At 40.9% G+C, this 23,380-nt stretch overlaps 1 protein-coding gene across 38 annotated transcripts in view; it reads right to left on the bottom strand.

Annotated features, from left to right (window-relative positions):
• Positions 1–16,249, bottom strand: part of Rims2 (regulating synaptic membrane exocytosis 2) — a 385,455-nt gene extending 369,206 nt beyond the window's left edge. For 12 of the 38 annotated variants that reach the window (XM_090339227.1, XM_090339217.1, XM_090339207.1 and 9 more), the window contains exon 1: positions 16,032–16,247. In XM_090339227.1, the coding sequence (XP_090195353.1) occupies positions 16,032–16,207 (176 nt within the window). In that variant the 5' untranslated portion in view covers positions 16,208–16,247. Of the gene's footprint in view, positions 1–16,031 lie in introns of all 38 variants that reach the window. The other 26 variants (XM_090339200.1, XM_090339203.1, XM_090339205.1 and 23 more) reach the window with 4 other exon arrangements.
• Positions 16,250–23,380: the final 7,131 nt, after the last annotated feature.

Here is a 23,380-nt window from a genome sequence, read left to right as displayed (position 1 = left end):
GTGTTTAAGCTCTGTTCCGTAGAGGGAGCCACAGAGACATTAAAGATTGTCTTATGGTTCTGAGCACTTGGCTGCCTAGAGTTTCAGGACACCTGGTAGGAGCATCCTAGCATGTTTCACTAGCACCTTGGAAGTCATCTTTCAGCAAGTTTTAGTGACTCCACCACAGGCAATTTCTCAGTAAGTCTGGCTGATATCTTGATAAGCTTGCCAACACACTTCTTGAGCACTCCAGCCAACATATCAGCAATTTACATCCCTCAACCTCACAGACAATTTCTTGCTTGCTTGCTCCACAGGGGGTTGAATCTCAGGCTCAGCTATGCCAGAGCCAGCTTCTTCCAAGTTTGGTTTGGTTTGGTTATGGGGGTTGGAGGAGGGGAGGGAAGAATCTCTGTCAAAGCACTAGAAGAAAACACTGCTCTCTGCCTCTGGTCAATAACCTCCATATTAATATGTTCCTGCTCAGATTATTTTTATAATAATTATATATTGTGATACTTTATCTGTACTAACATATAAAACTATACATTGCAATATGCATTTATATCAATACTTTCATTATTTTTCTACTTTATTTCAAAGCCACTCCCAATGTTCATCTACCTAAGTAAAAATAACTAATTATATTTAAACTGTCAAAAAGTACAAATCAGATTACACATATGTGTTTCCAATAATCCATACTCTTAGCTATATAATTACAAAAAAGAAAAATAATACATGAAGGCATCTATTGCAAGAAAAAAATGGTTATTCAAACATGCCAACCTAAACCACATCTTTATGAAAAGATTGTTTAAATTTTTACTGCAATATAAAGTTTATGCTGAACCTATAAAATGACCATTAGATAGTGAAAGCACTGCATTTGAAAATGGAAGATTTATGGACAATTTTATAACCAAAGATAACATTCAATAACTTTTACTATGTTAGCTGTAGGGTAAAATTATCTATTTCTCACCCTATTAAAAGAATACTTTTGACTAAAATGGCTACTTAGGGAGAGTATTTAATATTTCTATGTAAAACAGAAAAATTTAGATTTTTTACCTTTAGTTCCTAAACTGCAACCTCCAGTAAGAACAATATTTTTAATTCAGAAAAAAAATATTAAATGAATAAAAAGCAAAGAACAGACTGGCACTACATTTTCCAAGAAAAAATACAATATAAAATAGTATTTCAGAGATTTCGTTCTATAATTTGACTCTGGATATAAATTATGCTTCCAAAAGTAAGAGTAAAATAGGCTCTATCTTATAAAAACCACACATCCAAATTTATTTTTACTGAATCTTAACAGAGAAATGTTATAAGGAAAATGATAATCCCACCGATGTATAAATGTTTCCTTCCATGGTAAAAGAAATTTACAAAGAGAAAAATACTCTGAAATATCTGATCTGAGTGGGTCCAAAATAATCACAAGAATCCTTAAAAGAGAAAAATGTTTTCTAACTATGAGCAGAGAACAAAACAATGATGGGCCGGGAATTTGGCCTAGTGGTAGAGTGCTTGCCTAGCATGCACAAAGACCCAGGTTTGATTCCTCGATACCACATACATAGAAAAAAGCCAGAAGTGGTGCTGAGGCTCAAGTGGTAGAGCTCTAGCCTTGAGAAAGTCTAAGGACAGTGCTCAGGCCCTGAGCTCAAGCCTAGGACTGGCAAAAAAAAAAAGATAGAAAAAGGGTTAGAGCTACCATTGTGAGCATTCAACTCTCCATTGCTGGCTATGTAAAGGGCTATATGTAAATATTAGGACAGTCTCTCAGAGTAAGAACAGACTTCACATGACTGCTAATGAGGAAATAGGAATCAGTCCTGCATGCTAAGAAAACAGTTCTATGAACAATCCAAGTGATTCTTCTGTAGAACTTCAAGAAAAAAAAAATGATAGCCTTGTATATATCTTGAGTTTACTCCAATTAAAACTATGTCACATTTCTGGCTGACTCAGTATAAGATAATAACTTGTGCTCTTCTATAACCACTAAGTTCACTGCAGGAGAAATAGAACACTAACACAAGGAATACTACATAGAACCCTGAAGATCTAGCTGTTTACTAATAGATATTAAAAGTGCTCATTAAAAAGTATTTTCCTCTGTAGTTATTAATGCTCCCCTCTCCAAGTAACTCATTTTTGTTGTCAGTCCTGGGGACTCAGGACTTGAGCACTGTCTTTGGGCTTTCTCAAGGCTAGAGCTCTACCACTTGAATCACAGCACCACTTCCAACTTTTTCTATGTATATGGTACCAAGGAAAGGAACCTGGGTCTTTGTGCAAGCTCTGCAAGTACTCTATCACTAGACCAAATTCCTGGCCACTCATTTTTTTTTAATTGGCACTCATGTGGTACTTATGTGCTAGGCATTTTTCTAAAGGTTTTGCAAATCTAAATTCAGTTCTCAAAACAGCCCCTGAAATAGATATTATTATAATCATCATTCTAGAAGCAGACACACTGACATGCACAGCTACCAAGAACAATGGGATTCAAATTCAGGTTGTCTGACTGGAGTGTGATCCCTTGAGCTCTGTATTTTTGTTGTTTTCCATAACACTAAATGGTATTGTGAGAGAATGAGATTCTGACTCTGAAAAATCTAGGTACAAATCAGTGTCTCTGTACTGACAAGTTTTATGACTAGGAACAAATGTTAGCTCCTTATTATTTATTATTAAAAGTCTAGAGATGCACTCAATTCAAACATAACCCTCAAGATCAAAACTAAATACTAATCTCACATTCCTCAATCCAGCATCTCTTCCTCCCTGTTACTATGTTCTTCTTAGGTCCTAAAATGATACATGTATACCACATGGAGACTGTAGGAGTTCTCTACACCTACCATTGCAAAAAACACCAAACTGGATATGGCGGGGGAGGGGAGGGAGTTTGGCCTACTGGTAGAGTGCTTGCCTAGCATGCCCGACCCCGACTCAATTCCTTGGTACCACATATACACAAAAAGCTACAAGTGGTGCTGTGGCTCAAGTGGTAGCACTTGAGCCTTGAGAAAGCCCAAGTACAATGCCCAGGGCCTGACTTCAAGCCCCAGGACAAGAAAAAAATAAAAAACAAAAACAAAAAGGACAGGAATTTCACTATCAGAAACTAAGGAGGAAAAATTTTCAGGCAACCAACTGTGTTTATAGTAGAAAGACTTAGCCACAAGCAAACACCCGGTATAGAAGAGTACTACAAAGGGACCAGGAGGGTGATCTAGTGGTAGAGTACTTACCTAGCATGCACGAAGCCCTGGGTTCAATTCCGCAGTACCATATACACAGAAAAAACAAAAGTGGAAGAAGAAGAGGAAGAGAAAGAGGCAGAGGAAGAATCTGACTTCAGTCTCCTCTATCCCTGATAGATTCCAACTAGAAATCAGAGAATACAAGAGCCCACTGGTGCAATTCATCAAAATCAGACTCTTCTCATACTCAGCAGAATATTAAAAGAAAAAGAAAGTTGGAGCATATCTCAAGGGTGATGGAAAAACATGTAATGTAACATGCAATGGTGAAGTTCAACTGTATTTCCCTCTTGCCTTGTAAACCTTTCTTCCCTTACTTTTGAGATTTAGTTTAGCCAGTAGCAATAAATGTCTTAAACTTTATATGAAGCTTCAGTTGATTCTGAAATGACTCCTTACATTTGTGACTTTTTCTGTGTCATTAATGTCTTCATACTATATCCATTTCCAAAAGTCTGTCAAGATATAGCATACATACCCTCAACAAATTTCCAGTTACATTATGTTTTACTAAATATTTTTCTAATGCCAAATTTCATACCTTGAACCCTGTTTTCCTAGTGTGATAGTAATAGAAGGAGGGGCATTTGTAGGATGATTTCATCATGAGAACAGAACCCTTACTAATGAGGCACTAATGTCTATAAAATATAAAACACTAAAAAGTTTATTTGTACTTTAACCATATGAGGTCACAGAAAGATGGTCCATATAAGCCAAAGAGCAGGCCTCAACACATGAAGAATGTGCCTTGATCTTGGATTTCCTGGATTGTGGAACTGAGAAAAATAAATCTCTGTTAATTGTAAGCCACCAAATTTACTGTGGTTTATGCCAGCAATCCAAATAGATAAAAATAGGGTACAACTGTCACAGATGAAATAAACCCTTTGTTGTAAATTCTGCATTCCAGAATTTCTTTTCTCTTGCTTTTCCCCTTATGGTTTATGTCATGTTGTGATGTCATACTGTATCTGACTTTGTTATCTGGTATACTGTATATATGTTTATTTGTTTATTTGACATAAGGAAAAGAAAGGGAAAAATAAGATGATTGGGCAGAGGTGGGGGGAGAAGGAAAGTGGGAGAATATCATGAGAAGGGGTATCAATGTCCAAGAAGTAATGTACCCACTACCTGACAAATGTAACTGTAACTTCTCTATATGTTACCCTGACAATAAAATTAAAATATAATTTAAAAGGGGGGAGGGCTGGGTGTGGCTTAGTTACTGGTAGAATACTTGCCTAGCAGGCATGAAACCCTGAGTTTGATTCCTCAGTACCATATAAACAGAAAAGATGGAAGTGGCTCAAGTGGCAGAGTGCTAGCCTTGAACATACAGTGGTTCAGGAACATTGCCCAGATCCTGAGTTCAAGCCCCAGGACATGCTAAATAAATAAATAAATAAATAAATAAAAGACTGACCAATTAGTCACAAGAAATCAGTCTGTGGTAATAAAATTCAGAACTATGCAAGTACTTCTGTAGCCTACCTCTATACAGTTACAAAAGATAAAGAGTTTTCAAAGCTGGGTAAGCTACAAAATAATAAGAGAATATATTATTGAGGTCATATTGGCCACTGTCATAGATATAACCCCCTAAACTACAATGACTGAACTCAGATATGTATCTCTTATTCATGTAAAGTCTAATGAAGGGAGTTATCCACCAAAACTCAGTCACACAGGCACACAGAAGAGATGATAATGGCAGTTCAGGGCTACGCAGCTCCTTCAAAGCAACAGCTCTATAGGAGAACATTACAAATTCCCAGTGAACACCTCGCCATCTTCAGTACAAAATTCATTTTTGACAGAAAAATACATTCTAATAAAAGCATCCATTAATTATTTCAGACTAAAGATAGCTTTTAGTTAACAGGAATTAAGTGTGACAAAACACATTTTTCATTTTTGTGGCTAGTACGCAAACTATTAGAAAAATGATGATACCTGAACATGCCAACAAGACAAGATGGATGTGAGCATCATCTCCATATGTCAACTGAACAATACCAAAGCACCAATATATTGTGACTTTTCCACTATCTATCTATACGGCTAAGCATATTCCTTTTTCTCAGTGTTAGAAGCCAGGAGCCTGGCTTCCTGGGTACATGATACTGCCAAGCTATTTTTCCCTCTCAGCTGAATATAAGTTTGGCTGGTAGACAAACACTAAAGGGTTTAAAGAATTCCATTTTTCTCCTCTGCCTAAAGGAGCATATATCCAGTTCTACTGTTTAACAGAACCTATCAGATCGCATGTGTTACAAAAATATTAAATGTTTATTGACTATAAACATTTAATAGCACATAAACTATGTGAAAGATGTTAATTCTAAATGTCTTTATGACACATTTCGTTAGTTCATTTTGTAAAGAAAATACAATTTTGAACTTTTGCCCATATAAGCAATATATATACACATATATTAAATATTCACAATTTATTAATTATATAAATGTTGCTAGTTTTTAGCCAACTAATTGATACTGTTCTATTGCCCTCTATCTTTTAGGCAGTAGTATGAAGGATACAATAGATGAGCTATGTCACCCCTGTGTCTAAACATCTTTGTAACTTTCCCCTTTTGATAACCTTACTTCTAATATTATTTCAAGAACTTCATCACAAAGTCAAAGTTTCTCTCCCTTTCATATACATATTTCTGCATTTCTACAATAATTCACAAAGCTAATAAAGAGAAGAACAAAATCTTCAGTAATTTCAACATATGTCCATAGCTAAAATGCTTCACATTATCAAATTTCCTTGGAGGTTACATAAAAATATATGTAGAGAGGATGGTTTTTCTAGATAAGTCTAACATATAAAACAAAGATTATGTGGTAGTTTAAAATATCCAAAGAGGGGCTGGGAGTTTGGCCTAGTGGTGGAGTGCTTGCCTAGCATGCGTGAAGACCCGGGTTCGGTTCCTCAGTACCATATACATAGAAAAAAGCTAGAAATGGTGCTGAGGCTCAAGTAGTAGAGCTCTAGCCTTGAGAAAAGTCCAAGGACAGTGCTCAGGCCCTGAGCTCAAGCCTAGGACTGGCAAAAAAAATAAAATAAAATATCCAAAGAATGAAGCAAAACCACACAGTGAAAAATTCACTGAAATTTTTATCAACAGAAATAATGTTTGATGAAAGAAAAAAACAAGAATATTTAAGAATCATTATCAATAGGAATAAAGAATGTTTGATGAAAGGAAAACTAAGCAGGCATACACATTTGGTTTAAGATACCAAATAGGAATTCATTCAAAGAGCCCTAGCCTTTCTCATTCTTCCCTTTTTGAATTTGTTTTCTCTTCTTTCTCTTTCGGCCACTTTTGCTATACTGCTCTATTATTTTCCACCACACTCCATCATATCTCTTGTAGTCACTTCCAGTACTTATACTCATTTCATACTACAATGAGAGTAGAGATGGGAGAGGGAAATGGAAGAACAATGAAAGGGGGGACACTGGTCAAGAACCACTGTACCTTCAGGCTAGGACTTAGCCTAGTGGTGGAGTGCTGGCCTACCTTGCATGAAGCCCTAGTTCAACTCCTTGCTACCACATACTCCGAAAAAGCCAGAAGTGGTGCTGTGGCTCCAGGGTAGGGCGGTAGCCTTGAGCTGAAAAGTTCAGAGACAGTGCCCAGGCCTTGAGTTCAAGCCCCAGGGCAAGCAAAAAAAGAAAGGAAGGAAGGAAGGAAGGAAGGAAGGAAGGAAGGAAGGAAGGAAGGAAGGAAGGAAGGAAGGAAGGAAGGAAGGAAGGAAGGAAGGAAGGAAGGAAGGAAACGAAACAGGAAAGAAAGAAACATTGTACTTTCAGACCTAAAGAAACAAAGCCCAGCGTTTCCCTCATTTACTGTAACTATTAGTATACCTTTAGGATTTTCCTAACAGAAGATCACAAATAGCTGAAAAGCTATGTACATACGTCCATATAGGATGAGGCTAAGGGAAATGAACAGCAGGATATGGAAACAAGAGGTTTATCTTTGTGATTGTTGTTCTAATGTACTATGTGAAGCTATTTCTTTTTTCTTCTTTTCCCCTTAAGATTTATCTCATGTTGTTATTGTACCTGACTTTGGTACTTGGTATATTATATATATATATATATATATATGTTTATTTGTGTATTTGAAAATGGGAAGGTAAGGGGAAAACAAGATGATTGGAAGGGGATGGGGGGCAGAGAAAATAGGAGAAAACATGGGAAGGGGTAACAATGTTCAAGAAGTAATGCACCCACCACCCACTACCTGATGAATGTAACTGCAACCCTCTGTACATCACCACAACAATAAAAATAAAACAAAAAAATTGTACTCATATTCTGACTTACAGAATTAAAACTTCTTTGTATAACTACATAACAATTTAAATAATTTTACAATAACTAAAATAACCAAAAAAGCACTTCATAACTGCTCCTTCAGAAGGACTCTAGTCTTAAGATACTGATAAGATAGCCATTACTGAGACTGACAGAGACAGGTTTACATTATATATAGCAGTCAGTTTAGCAAGTCATTCATTCTAAGTTTACCTTACTCTTCACACAGTTGTCAAATCTTGAAATTTTAACATTCAAATATCTCAAAAATCTGTCTTGACACTCCTTTTCGACCTTTAAAGTATTAATTCATATCTTCACCATTTATCACCTGATTATTATTAACATGTGCCCTTGTCTCTAGAATTACACCTTCTCATCAATCAGTGCAACAAGAGTAGAAATTTTTTTTTCTAACAAAAGTCTAATTAGATTATACTGCTGCTTAAAATCTCTTCAGGACTTTGCAGCTGCCTTCTGGCTAAAGCCATATCCAAAGACTTAATACTTAATGCCTTTTAAGTTCGCATCATTCACTTCTCAAAACCCAGTCCTGTACTGACTCATCTACATTTCAATCCTATGCTCCTCTGGAAAGACTTGGAGTGAATTTGGTAACCATGCCCCACGTGCCATGCCATACATACTTTACAAATCATGAATTCTGTGAGAGAAGAAGAATTGAGGGTTTTAGAGATTTTTCTGGGAATAACTCCATCTGCCCAGCTAACATCTGTGCATCCATTCAAACAGAAGAGATGTCATTTCCCAAAGGCTGGATCAGAAATTTCCCTCATCTGCATATATCAATGACACACTGTATACAGTACTCTTCCAGCATTTATCAGACAAAATTTCAACTGTCGCTTACAATGAATTCCCTAAGGGTTAACTGAGAATAGTTTAGAGTATTCTGAAAGATGGTTGCATCTCATCAATGACTGAAAAATGCAAACGTTTAGAGCAAAACTTTTAGATATCTTAATAAACTGACACCTTCAACTGACACAGACAACAAACTGCTTACAATGTTAAACTGATTATTTTTTACTTTGGATACACTGTATTTAAAACATCATTAATGTATTTTTTTCAAGGTGCTTTCCAGGGTAAGCAGTACTTGAGGTTTGAACTAAGGATCTTGCACTTGCTAGACAAGCCCTTTATCATTTGAACTACATCCTTAGCCATTTTACATTTTTATGTCTTCAAATGATATAGGACGGCTTACAATTTCTGCCCATGAAAGACATGAACTATTGCTGTCAAAAGTTGAGTGTAGTATGGCAGGCCTATCCCCAGCTTTTGGGGGACTGAAACATGGATTACAATTTCAAGACCAGTCTGAACTACACAGCAAGATTCCATATCAAAAACCAAGGTAGGAAAAAAAATTGTGCATTCATCATTCAGCCCTACTTAACAAAAGGAAAAAAAATTTTAACCCTCTCTAGGTATTTTTAAAGCAAAATATTCCATAATTCATGATACTCCTTAACTCTACAAATGATAGAATATCACGATATTCTGTTTTCTAGTCAAAACAGATGGTCTATTAATCTAAAAACTATTGCAATTACACACAAATACACTGTCTGCTTCCAAATAAAATGAATAAAATTACACGTATGTTTAACAATTACATTTAACTTCAGAAATAAGTACATAACTACATAAACAATCTTTCATATTATTAGATTTTGTCTTAATGTGTCACCTAAATGAAGATATTTATTCAACTAGATTTTTTAGTACTACTGTGTGTAAGTCATTGTATTAAATAGAAGTTGGGGGTATAATGATGAACAAAACAGATGCAGTATCTGCTCTTTGTGAGAGTATAATTTTGCCAAATAAACCATAAACAAGTGAAAAAGCAAATCATTGTAAATCTTGATAAGCACAATGAGAGAAAAATAGGCTGTAAAAAAGTAAACTATGTTATAATAAATAATAAATAAAATAACCTGGTTTTAAAACCATGGTCTGAAAAGAGATCTTTAAATACACAATACTGAGCTATGACAATGAAGGATGAGAAAGGCAGTCATGCAAAGATTGAGCATATTTGTGAGACAATGTGAAGATAAGCATTCTAAGCTCTCATAACCATGCTTCAGAATTACATTAACCTACCAGGCATAATGCCTTACACATATAATCATAGCTGTTTGGGAAAAGATAGTTTAAGCCAGACCAGCCAAGAAGTTAGCTAACCTCCATCTCAACCAACAGGTAGAATAGAGTGCTATACATCCATGATCCAGCTTTGGTGGAAATGTAAATTAATAGATCATGGTTCAGATTGGCCCCAGGTAAAAGACACAAGATTATATCCCAAAAGTAACCAAAGTGCTGAGAACATTGTTCAAGTGATAGAGTGCCTGCCTAACAAGCAGAAGGCTCTGAATTCCAAACCCAGTACCACCGGGGGCGGGGGGGGGGGGACGAGTGAGATTAATCTGATAGAGTTCTGTGAATTTTCATCTACAATATCGATAAGACAAATAAGTACACCTGTAGTCAAATACAAAAGTAAACATATTGATCCCAGGCCATTCTGAAGATAATCACAAAGTAGTTTCCATACATTAAGTCCCTCTTTTCACCTTTGATAATCCAATATTGTCAGTAACTAATAAGTGGGTGTCAGTATTTGCTTCACCTCTATTGCCTGATTATCAGGCTTCCTAAAAATGGCTGCTTCTGAAGAAACTACTTCCAAGTCGTCACACTTCCTTCTCCCTAGACCTAGTTTTGTAGGTACTTAAAATCTCTCCAAGGGCTGAGAGTGTGGCCTAGTGGTAAGAGTTCTTGCCTAGAATGTACGAAGCTCTGGATTTGATTCCTTGGTACCACATACACAGAAAAAGCCAGAAGTGGTGCTATGGCTCAAGTGGTAGAATGCTAGCCTTCAGAAAAGCCCAAGGGTATTACCTAGGCCCTGAGTTCAAGTCCCAGGACTGGGTAGGGAAAAAAAAAGATCTCACCAAGTACATTTTAACTTCCAGTAGGTAAAGAAAAGAATCTTTCCTTTTTTTTGCCAGTCCTGGGGCTTGAACTCAGGGCCTGAGCACTGCCCTTAGGCTTTTTCTCAAGGTGAACGCTCTACCACTTGTGCCCACAGCATCACTTCTAGCTGTGTGTGTGGTACCGAGGAATCGAACCCAGGACTTCGTGCATGCTCACTCTACCACTAGGCCATACTCTCAGCCCAAGAATCTTTCCATTTTTAAGGTTTCACACCCAGAAATTTTATTTTTAAAAATTCTAAGTTAAAGAAAGTTATCTATGACTAATCAATAAGAATACCTGTTTATTGAGTGCCTACCTATTCCAGGATATTTGTCCTGTAGTGACCATCAAAATCCTTCAATTCAGCTAGTATGGATAAAGAAAATCATCCATACTGGGCTGGGAGTTTGGACTAGTGGTAGAGTGCCTGCCTAGCATGCATGAAGACCCAGGTTCAATTCCTTGGTACCACATACATAGAAAAAAAAAAAAGCTGGAAACGGTGCTATGGCTCAAGAGGTAGAGCTCTAGCCTTGAGAAAGTCCAAGAACAGTGCTCAGGCCGAGTTCAACCCCCAGGACTGGCAAAAAAAATAAAAGAAACGTTTTCATTAAAATTAAAAAAAAAAAAGAAAATCATCCATACTTAGATCTTACAACGGTGAGTTAGCAAAGTTATACATAAAACGTCACATTACCTCTACAACTGCTTTATCACATAGTATGATTAGCTTTTTACAAAATGTATTGCTAAGTAGAAGATACATAATTATTGTTACCTTAAAATACAGAATATAATAAAAGTTTTATGAGTCATGTTCTTATAAAATGCCAATCAATTTTTAGAATGTACTTTGAATCTAAGAACCGTAGGTTTTTGGGTTTTGGCAGTATCAATGGTTATTTCTATGTTAGGATAGTCATATTCACTTAAACTCTTCATAATTCAATGTATCTGACATGTTACAAAAGAAAATGTTTTTTTTAATCTGATGAGGTAAGCCACCCTAAAATGATCACAAACCCAAAGCTATGAAACAGAAATGTTATAAATTTAAACGCATTTTTAATCTTGACCAGTAAACAGAAAAGGTACAAAAATCCTAACACAAAGAACATAAATCTTCAACGAATCTCTAAAAATTACTAACAGAAAAAAATCTCACAGTACATATCACTTCCTTGATCAAAGTAAAGCTGACAATTTTAACTAAAATTTAAAATACATTGACCCTCTGAAGCAGCAATTTTGTTTCTGAGAATTTATCCCAGAAATAAATGTGGAAAATGCGGTTTATACGAAAATACTTGTCAAAGTATTGTTGCTAATGACAAAACACCTAAAAACAATTTAGTTACCTATAAATGTGGCACTTGCTAAAGGAAATACAAAATTCTCATTAAATGGAATATTATGCAGTCATTAAGATGAGTGAGCCAGCTAATATTAGCAGATGTTGAATTTATTTCCTAAATAGCAAACTGTAGGGCATATTTGGCCTTTTGTGTTTGCATGCAGATGCATGTAACATTAGATATTACTCACACATCTACTTCTGTGCATAAGGTAGCTGAGATAGTGCTCTCTGGAAAAGCATACAATATAGAGTAACAAAAAGTACCTCCAAGTAAAGGCAGTAAAGGCATTTTGTTGCCTTTTTTATGAATTGCCTATTATGTAAAAAATTTATTGGGCCGGTAGTTTGATCTAGTGGTAGAGTGCTTGCCTAGCATGCACGAAGACCCAGATTTGATTCCTCAGTACCACAAATACATAGAAAAAGCCAGAAATGGTGCTGTGGCTCAAGTGGTAGAGCTCTAGCCTTGAGAAAGCTCAAGGTCAGTGCTCAGGCCCTGAGTTCAAGGCCAAGGACTGGCCAAAAAAATTATATATTAATTTTTAAAACTATTCAAAAAATTAAATCATTAACAAAATTAAAACTGTTCATTAGTATGTTGAACAAACTAATTATCATCCTTTATTTGGGGAACAAACTACCTCTTTAACATTAATAGCAAGTCCAAACTCAGGACGAAAAATAATAATTACATGAAGAAACTCATAAACAGCTTTTTGTGGTGACAAATATCTATGATAATATATACATCAATAAACACATAATGAACCAGAGGATGACCAGCTCAAGGCTAGAGTAGGCTACATGACCAAAATTCTGTCTCAAACGAGCCAAAACAATCCTTTGGTACAATCACTTAATCACAATTTTTAAAAAGCTAAAACACCAAAAAAAAAAAAGAAAGGAAGAAACATATAACTTTTCATTTATGTATATATAGTAAAAACTCTGTATTTACAAAAAATACTTTTTATTGATTTTAATAGATTTGCTTTCTTCATATTTTTTTCATAATAGTTCACCAAAATAAAAAAGTTTAATGAAATTGCAACTTTTAATAAATTATATTTTGCTTTCAAAAACTGATTACATATTTTCCCATGAAATTAGTAAACTATTTCATTCAAATTATCACAATTCAACTTAACAGTACCTATTGTCTGTTATGTACAGATGTTAAGAATTATGCAAAATAAGCATAAGAATGGGCAAATTATAATTCTTTCCTTTAAAAAGTTTAGTCTTGGAAGGCAAAGTTTAAAAACACTGGTCAGTAAAAGAACACAGATTTTTATAGATCCAAACTGAAACTGCTACAGGAATTCATGTAAAAACTTGTTAAGTAGTTATTGACTTCTATAGGAATTCATGTTAGAATTTTTAAGTAACTTTTAAGTATTTATTGCAACATAAAAATGCTTTTGAAACTATAGTATCTCACTTACAAATGAAAATGCTATTATGTGATAAAGACAAAGGACTTCCTGAGTATGTGTACACTCAACTGGGCTTCGAGGAAATTACTGACAATTAAGTTTAACTCACTCTTAATTATTCATGATCTTTAGGAGGACATTTATTGCAGTAGTCGCAATCTGTTTTGATAGCTCACCTATGTTACTGAAAAATATCTCAGACATGGACCTCATAATATACCCAAATTTATTAAGATGTCATGTGCACACTAGTACTACTAATATATTAAATATTAATGAAGCTTTATTTTTAAGTAAAAATAGAAATATGTTTTAATATTTTTCTTACTGCATTCCAGTATATCATCTTGCAATGCCCTAGGGTATGCACATTTGAATTTGCATAATACTAACATTAATATTGAAATTCACAGATCATGTAAAAACACTTTAACCAAGTTTCAATTACTTGACATATCCAACTTCTTTTTTAATATGGATGTTAAAAGGTATCAGGCAGGGCCAGGGCCAGGAATGTGGCCTAGTGGTAGGGTGCTTGTCTAGCATATATGAAGCCTGGGTTCAATTCCTTGATACTACATACACAGAAAAAGCTGGAAGTGTTATTGTGGCTCAATTGAAAGAGCACGTAAAGCTCAAGGACATTACCTAGGCCCAGTGTTCAAGCCTCAGGGCTGGTTAAAAAAAAAAGGTATCAGGCACAAATTTGAATTTCATCTCATTTCTCTGTACCCATAACCTTTGCTCAGAAAAGATGTTAATGTACAGTTAAGTAATCATCACTACAGAGAGACAAAGGGTAGTTTAATCACAGCCTTATACATGGGTCCTATAACTTTACACTGCAGAATGTTACCGTTATTTTTCCCTAAATTCATTTTAATTTCTTAAGTTCACTTAAATTTCTACATGTTAAGACAATACAGAAGTATATACCATGAATCAGCCAAGAAACACTATGATCTGACAATAAATAAAACACATTTTATATTAAAATGTTTGTCGAAGAAATGAAACTTTTTTACTTGAGCATAATTTGGGCAGCACTTATAGTTTAAAAAAGTATAAACTCATATATCTACATATAAAATAGTAAGTCATGGTATCAATAAACAAAGTTGAGTATGCCCAAACAACTCTTTTTAATGATCGGTATTTTACCATGAGTTGAAATTGCTTAAGTTGATTAATTTTTTCATAAACTATATTCTCAAATAAATATTAAAACCCACAAAGTAGCTTTGAAGAAGCAATTCTTCTGTTGATAGGTCAGAAGGCCTCCAGTGTTCTACGGAGAAGGGTGCCCGGTGAGAAACTACACTCTGTGAGAAACATCTGGGATGGCCGCAAATTGGACCAAGCGTATTTGTAAAAACATACACGTCAAGACCAAGTGTACCTCTGCAAGTGTATGAAAGAACACTGAATTCAACAAGCTGTTTTGTGTCAAGTGCACAGCGAGGCCAGCGTGCTTCCCTGCACAGGGGAACTCTACACTTCGGATTGTGCGTTTCTAATGCAGAACGGGAAAAGTACGCTGGAAGCCATGTGAAGTGAAGGTCCCACTGGGGACGCAGGAGGGGTTCTGTGAGTGCACAACTCCTTTCGAGAAAAAAAGAAGAAGAAAGAGAGGAGGGCGCTGGATACACACACACACACACACACACACACACAGATTGCACAACTGCACAGTCTCTTCCCGTAGTAACTGAGAAATCACACACACAGCCATAAAACATTTTTTTGAAAAAAAAAAAACAAGGCTCTCAGGGACAAATCTCAGCTCCAGGATGCCGAAAGCTGGAGCGCGCGCGCGGTGCGGACAGTTCCCCGGTGCTGAAGTGGCGCGGCCGCCGGCCCCACGCCCCGAGCCGCCCCTCGCCCGCCACCCCCGGCCACCCCCGGCCCTCCCGGACCCGGAGCACGGACGGCAGAACTCTGCGAGCCGGGAGCTGGCGTGCCTTCGGGATTCGACCCTCGGACGAGCCGCGGAGTGCGGGGTGTCAGCACCCGCCGGGGGAGGGGCTGGAAGATGGCGGCGGCGGCCGCACACCCACCCGAGACGCCACCCAGCCTCGGCCCCTCGCCCGCGCCTCCGCCCTCCTGCCCTCGGCGGTCATAGCTAGCCGGACCCGCTCTTCCCGGCGCGGGGAGTCTGAGCCACAGCGCGGACGCGAGGGACGAGGGGCCCCCGGCGGCTCCCGCACCCCGGGCCGGCGCGCCCTGGCCCTGGTCCGGCCCGGAGCACCTGTGCACGGCCATATTGGATTCCTTGCCCCAGTCACAGCCACCGCGCACGGGGGCGGCGGGAAAGCAAAAGGGACTCGCGGAGCCCGGGCTCCGTCCCTGCCCCGCCGAGGTCCGGGGGCCGAGCGGACTGGCGGGGAACGCCGGAGGGCGCCTCCGTCACCCCCGGCGCCCGTCCTGACACACACCCCCGCGCCCCGACAGCCCCACCGCGGGCGCGCCGGCCGCCCTCGTGGCCCGGGCGCCACGGCGGAGGGAGGCGGGCGGCGGTCCGGGGCGCGCGGGCAGCCGGCGGGCAACGGCCGAGAGGGGCGGAGGGCTGGGAGGGGGGAAGGGGAGGCGGGAAGATGGAGCCGGGTCCTTACTTGAGCACGGACTGCTCCTTCTCCTCTTCTTTCTTCTGCCGATCCATGACAGCCAGGATGATCTTCCTCTCCTCCTCCGTGAGGTGGCTGAGGTCGGGCATCTCGGGCTGCGGAGGCGGCAGAGAGGCCGCCGGGGTGGCAGCCGGGCGGCCCCGGGGCCCGACCGGAGCCGACATGTTTGGTGGAGCCGAAGCACCCTAGACCGGCAGGGAGGCCGCTCCACGGGCGGCGGCGGCGGCGCGGGCGCGGGCGGCCGGGGCAGCCTCCGGCGCCGGGACAAATGCATACAAATCAACGGCCTTCAATCCGAAGCGACAGCCCCCTCCCCCCGAGAAGGCAGGGGGAGGGGAAGGAGGGAGGGCGGGAGCCGGGCGGGCGGGGGAGAGCGCCGGGAAATGTCTCTTCTTCCCGGGGGCGAAGGGCTGCTAAGTGAGCAGGCGAAAGAGCGGCTCGGGCGGGGACAGGAGCCGGAGGCCCAGACGCCGGAGCGCGGCGCGGCCGGGGCGGGCGGGACGGACTCCGGGTGGGGTGACTGGAGGGAGCGGGCCGGACGGGCGTCCAGCCGCGGCGGAGCTCGCCGGGGGAAGGGGTTCGGACGAACGCCCCCTCCCCGGGGAGGGGGGGCGCGCCCGGGGGCGGCGTCCTGCGAGCCGGGGATCCCCGAGGCGGGAGCCAGGAGGAGCGCTAGGAAACGGGGCGCTCCCCCCCCACCCACGTCCCCCGCGGAGAGCCGCTCGGCTGTCCCGCCGGCAGAGGCGCGCCGCGAGCCGCAGGGCCCGGCCGGGGCTGCGGCAGGAGACCCCCGCCCCCACCCGGGCTAGCGCGCTGCCGCCGGGGCCGGGGAGGAGCGGCCCGGGCCAGTGGCAGCCGGGGTCGGTCAGGGAGCCGCGGCTGCCCACGCCCGCACCCACAGGAGCTCCGACGCGTAGTGGGGTCGGGAGCACGCCCCTCGTCGTCACGCGCCCGCCCGCCCGGGTCCCTCAGCCGCCGCCGCCGCCGCCGCCGCCGCCTCCCCTGGGGTCCGTGGAGTCCGCGCCCAGGGCCCGCTCCGCCGCGCTGCCGCCGCCGCCACCACCGCCGATCAGCGCCTCCGCCCGCGCCACCTCCGCCCTCCGCCTCCCCGGCTCTTCCCGCGGGGGCCGCGTCACAGCCCAGGCCCGGCCGCGCCGGGCGCCCTCCCGAGCGCCAACTGTGGGTTGGGGCCCGGTGGGAGGTGGGGGGCACCCGAGTGATCGGGAACCGGGGGGGGCGGGGGGACGGCGGGTGTGGGGGGCGGGGCGGGGCGCCAGATGCGGCAGGTGAGGAGGGAGAGAGGGGCGAGGGCGCCGAGCCGGGTGAGGGGGTCCGCTGAGGGGTGTCCAGCCGGGCGGGGGGGGGGCGTTAGAGCCGAGCGGGCGTCCCCGGAGCCACCCCAGGCGGGGCAGTGGGCAGATGCAGCCCCCCTACCCTCGGGTGTCTGGAAGGCGGGGACTGAAGGGAGGTGGAAAGTGGGAAGCGCAGTCCGTGTGGCGAGCCAGCGATGGGGAGGAAGTTCTGGAAACGGTGCGGACCGTGGAGAAGACTGTGGGTTGGGTGTGAGGGTGAAAGTACTGGATCCCCTGGAAGAAGGAGGAGCTTTCTCGGAGAAGCTAACGAACACACGGGGTGGGCTGGGGTGGCCGCTGGCTCGGGTGGGCGGGAGGCGGCTCGGGGCGGGGCAGGGAGGTAGGGTTGGGAGGGGTACGGCCGGGGATCGGCCCCGCTCCCGGCGGAGGGGCGCGGCGCGGGTGTCGGTGCGCCCGGAGTAGTAGCAGGCCGCAGGAAGGTCTGGTGAGTACAGCCTTTGGGGTTTGTGTTGTATTTACCTTCTCGTGTAGTAAGCGCGCTCCCTCCTCCCTTTGTTCCCCAGACACCATCTGACTTAGCTCGGGACTTAGAGAACTGGGAACAGACGACGCAGCCCTCAAAGTCTCTTGTGATTTCCCAACTTAAATTTCTACATTTTTCCCCCCTCCCAGGGAGGAAAAAAAAAAAAGAAATTTACTTATGTGCTTCATTGTTATTATTCCTAATCACCTGTTTCAATAAGATGCTTACTCGAGATAATTTGGTTTGGGGAACTAGGCAAACCAGATGAGATTATGTGAATCTCAGTTTGCTTAATTTTATTTTAGAATGGAAGAATGTTTTTACATCTCAGGAGTTCATCACCATGGAGAAACTGAAGACCAGAATCACTGGGCCTTACAAATCTAGTAACCACGATGGTCTTCAATCATGGCTACACAGAAAATTACTCTAGTTATTATTTTTAAATACTATCTGCGTTCCAGGTGGGCACTGATGACTCACTCCTTTAATACTTGCTACTCTGGAGGCTAAGATCAAAGTTTAAAAACAACACTAAACAAGAACACTACCTGTATTCAACTCTACTACAAATAAGTCAGTCTCTAGGATTAAGAAATCGATATGAGTTTATTTTGAAAATACCCCCATGTAACTAATGTATATCAAAGGTTGACAACAACACAATAATGCAGAAGAAAAATGTCACAACTAATAACTGAGAAAGCTAAGCAAAAAGAACACTTCTCAAAAGAACTGAACTTTTTCTCTGAAATTCAAATGCGGAATTTTACTGTCAACATAGTTCCTTTTCTGTTACATGCAATGACAATTATTAGTAATATGCATGTCTAGTATACACAGTGGAATATTATTTGGCCATAAAGAAGAATGAAGTTATGTCACTTTCCAGAAGGAAAAAAAAAAAGATGGAAGTGAAGCCCATCATTTCAGGCACAATAATCCAGACTCGGGTGAATATCAACATATTTTCTTTCGGATGTGGGTGCTAAATCTAAAAATAAAATATATGAATATAAAAGATGGACACTGGGAGAGAGATAAGAGGATGGTGGGGAAGTAAATATGATCACAGCATCTTCTAAACCTGTATGAAACTGACAGAATAAATAGGGAGATGTCTCTAAAATGCATTGTCTCCCTTTCCATTTCTTTTGGTGGTGGTGGTGGTAGTGATTGTGGAGCTTGAGAGTGCTATCCCTGAGCCTCTCTCTGCTCAAAGCTAGTGCTCTGCTATTTGAACCATAACACCATTTCTGGATTTTTGAGAAAACTGGAGATAGAGTCTCATGGAGACTTCTCTGTCCCTTTAGGCTTTGAACGGGATCCTCAAATCTCAGCCTATTGACTAGCTAGGATTATAGGCCTGAGTCACCTGTGCCCAGCTTACTAATGTCTCCTTTTAAAAGACAGAATCAAAAACAACCAAAAGGGATAGGTACAACATTTTCCCTTATCCAACTATTCATGCTTCAGAATTTAAAAAGGAAAAACACCATTATACCTAAAGCTAGCTCTTCCCCCTAGCAAAAGAAGCCAAAATATATACCACTTTGAGGCCCAAATTCTGAAGTTAAAACAGTTGAGTAGTTCCATTACACATACTATGGCTTAAAAAGTAGTAGTCCTGTTTAGGAAGTTTTGGCTTCCTTTACAGTAGAGATTCATCTACTAGGCCAGTCTGGTAGTTGGCATCATGAGTTCCGGTCCCCACTACTTCTCACATGCCTCCCTGGAGACAGTGCCAGAACAAGCTATATAATGGCACAAGCCTGAGTCACCAGACACTTGACTTCGTTACAGGATTGAAGCGGAAGTGAGTGGGCTTACTGTTTCTGTGTTCCATTTTTACATTCTTTACTATACTAGATGAGCTTTTGCTATTAAAGGAAATTCTTAGAAATGGAAGCATCTTAAAATCATCTACCATTTGTCATAGACCTTTACAAAACAAAACTTTGTCTACTTCCATATTGCCTACAGAATGTATTTCCTAGAATTGTTAATGGACTGCAGCCTAAGAGAGCTGCTATTCAAAATAGCTCAATTTAGCATTCCTATGCTCAGAAACAAAGAAATATACCTTCATGAAAACTCTTGGTCTTGCTCAGTATGGACCCTAAAAATGTTTTCTTGTTCTGGTTTTATGTTTTGCTTAAATGGTCAAATCTCACTGTCATGTATAGTGCTATTTGAACTGGGCTTGTCCTCAGCCCCACCTCCGGCTTTTTTCTATGTATGTGGTACCAAGGAATTGAACCCAGGTCTTCATGCATGCTAGGCAAGCACACTACCACTAAGCCAAACTCCTGGCCCCTCCTAGACACTTTTGAAGACTGACTGTAGACTTCCATTTTTGCCTATGAGTAAGGGCTACTTATAATCTACTAAACGAGTATTAGAAAACATATATCCAAACCAATGTGCCAAATTAAAAACTAAGATACCCATATCATTAGAATGTATTAAAGACGTGGTATTCTGCTAAGAAATCTGGCAGACTCACACTGCTCTGGCTGATTGCAGGTTTCTGCACAGATAAATGGTTGGCATTTCTACAGTCTCTCCTCAGGGCAGCATGAAGAACAGGCATTTTGGACTGAGCATGGAGATAAGTGGTACAGTGCTTGCCTAGCATATGAAACTCTGGGCTCAACAGCAGCACCCCAGGAGTTCAGAGTGAGAAAAGGCAAACACCCTAATACATTAGTCATATCTTAACACCCAACCCATCAAATCCTGCAATGAGGGTCCCCACTTTATTTTACAACTCAACTCACTGAATGATCTGCAAGTTCCACTTGAACTTGCTGACCTCCTCTCTTAGTACTTAAGACTTTCCATGGCTATTCTCACTGCCTAGAATACCCTCCACTATGACATTCCCTTTCCAAATGTTTGTTCACATAAGCCTTTTGTGTTTCATAGGAAAGCAGTCTACCCCTTGATCCTTACCTCTAACCCTTTATGCTTCAATTACTTTCAAAAGAGATGTCACCCTTTTTTGCCCTTGCTAATGTTGGACCTTGGACCTCATACTTACAACCACCACATCCAACATGTTTGTTGAGATGGAGGTCTCATTAACTTTTTGCCTATCCTGGGCTTGAACCAGAATCTGCCCAATCCCCACCTCCTAAGTACCTAGAATTACAAGCCTTTACTACCACACCCACCTCTCGTCCATTGTATTTAATTCTCCAGCCTGTCCCTTCATCTTGGTCCTCTTTCATCCTACCTCAATTTTTCTTTTCTCCAATGTACTTTCTACACTGACATTTGGATTTGTACTGCTAGTTGAGTAGTTTATAATGCATGTTAATTGACCATCTGTATCCTACTACCATAAGCCCAGTAACATCAGAAATATTTTTATGTGGCCCAAGCAGGTGGAATAATATATGGGGTATATATGTGTTCAAATAAATATTTGTTTAATGAATTTTGGAAGAAAGATTTGTCATTATTTTTTTGTATAAATTGGGAAGGAAAGGGGGGAAAACAACCTGAAAAGAAGAGATTGTGGGCACAAAGCAATTATGAAGTCATTCAGCTCATGCCTGTCTTCAGTTTTCTCTTCAACCCAATCTGCAACCCAGTCCCTCTTCACCTGAGACAGCCTTTTTTGCACTTCTGTGTAATTTCTCTTCTCTGTGTGCCTCTCTCCCCTCATTTAGGCTTATGTTTTCTGCTTCCTGTGCCATAGCCTTCTTTGGTTAATTTCTTTGTCTGGACCATATGCTCATCCCTTTCTCCTCCCTCTGTCTGCTTGCCCCAGGCTTACTTATCATACACAGGGAGCACATAGACAGTACTCATCACAGTGTGCCATAGCCACTTATTCCTTTGCACCATGAAATCTTTAACAGCAAGGTGCATGCCCTTCTTTCCAGTGTCTCCAGCCTATCAGGAAGTGTCTCATAAACAACAGATGACCAGTAACAACCCAATTTAAAAAATAACTAACTGAAATCTGATGAAAGGGGGGTAGGGAGTGGTAGCAACATGCAAAATGGAGCAATACATCATGGCAAGATGGTACTATAACTTAGATGTTGTGCTGAAGAATTTGAACTTGTCTTACACTCAGACCTGATCACCTTTGGTTAGGGGAAGGAATCCTGCCTTCAGTTCTTCATCAGTCTCTCAGACACCTGCTAATAGAATAATTCAAAGGATGCGGGTATACAGTCGCTTAGGCATGGTGACAGAAATAGCAGAATTTTTTCTTCCTGTTTTCAGAATTTATTTTTATAGCTATTTTGCTTAATAGATTATAACAGCATGATAATGAGGCCAAGGTCATGGATTAAATCCCTGAGTGAGTCAGTCAGTGCAATAGCCACAGCTGATTGTTAATCTTTGCCAGTTGTCAAATGACAATATATTATTTCATGACCAGGAACTGAGTGAGAGAATATAGCTAGTTCATGCAAAGTTAATATTAAAGAAGCAACTCAAAGTTCATGGTCATTGGTTATAGGACCATAATGTTATTTTTAAATTAAAACTGCAATATTCTATTAGTGAAGACCAAAGAGTATAGTGCCAGGGAAAAAATACCTTCTTTGTGCCTGGAAAAGAAGCTAGGCAGGGCCGGGAGTTTGGCCTAGTGGTTAAAGTGCTTGCCTAGCATGCATGAAGACCCAGGTTCGATTCCTTGGTACCACATACATAGAAAAAAGCCAGAAGTGATGCTGAGGCTCAAGTGGTAGAGCTCTAGCCTTGAGAAAGTCCAAGGACAGTGCTCAGGCCCTGAGCTCAAGCCCAGGACTGGCAAAAAAAAAAAAAAGAAGCTAGGCAATTTAATTCCTTGAAATTTCAAGAAATAATGAAAAAACTAATGGATATTAGTGTAGATAACTTTTTTGTATATTTTTATTGTATTTAAATAGTGTACAAAGGAATTGTCATTTAACAGCAGATTATGAATACAAAAATATTGATCAAAGGTGCAATGCCTCTCTGACTCTGATCATGTAAAATATTTACCAAAGCGAAAAAATATATGTATCTTGATTGATGTCTCCCTTTTAAATAAATTTTATGATTATTTTACTTTTGTGTATTTAGCAGTGTATAAATTTATTTCTTAATTACATCATAAAATTATAGAGGTAGGGTTTAGGTAACAAAGGGCCTTGTAAAATAATATTCCAATCATCTTTTATTTATAGTGTTATAATTTTTCTACTTTCATTTGCTCATGCAAGTGAAAAAAGACATTAGAGGATGGTGCGTATGAATATATATATATATACATAACTCATTAGTTTTTTTTCTAATTAAATACTTATCTTAAGTACAACTCTGTCTGCTTTAGGAAGTTAAGAAAGTGAATCTTGCCAAGTGCCCTCATGACTGTAATCCTAACTACTCAGGGGCTGAGATCTGAAGATCACAGTTCGAAGTATGAAAGTCCAGTTAACCACCAGAAAACCGAAAGTGGCGCTGTTGCCCACTGTGGTAGAGCACTAGCCTCAAGCTGAAGAGCTCAGGGA

This window comes from Megascapheus bottae, chromosome 9, assembly GCF_031878675.1.
Source record: "Megascapheus bottae isolate mThoBot1 chromosome 9, mThoBot2.hap1, whole genome shotgun sequence".
Taxonomy (NCBI): domain Eukaryota; kingdom Metazoa; phylum Chordata; class Mammalia; order Rodentia; family Geomyidae; genus Megascapheus; species Megascapheus bottae.
The sequence above is the reverse complement of the archived record's forward strand: the minus strand, read 5'-3'. Positions and strand labels throughout refer to the sequence as shown.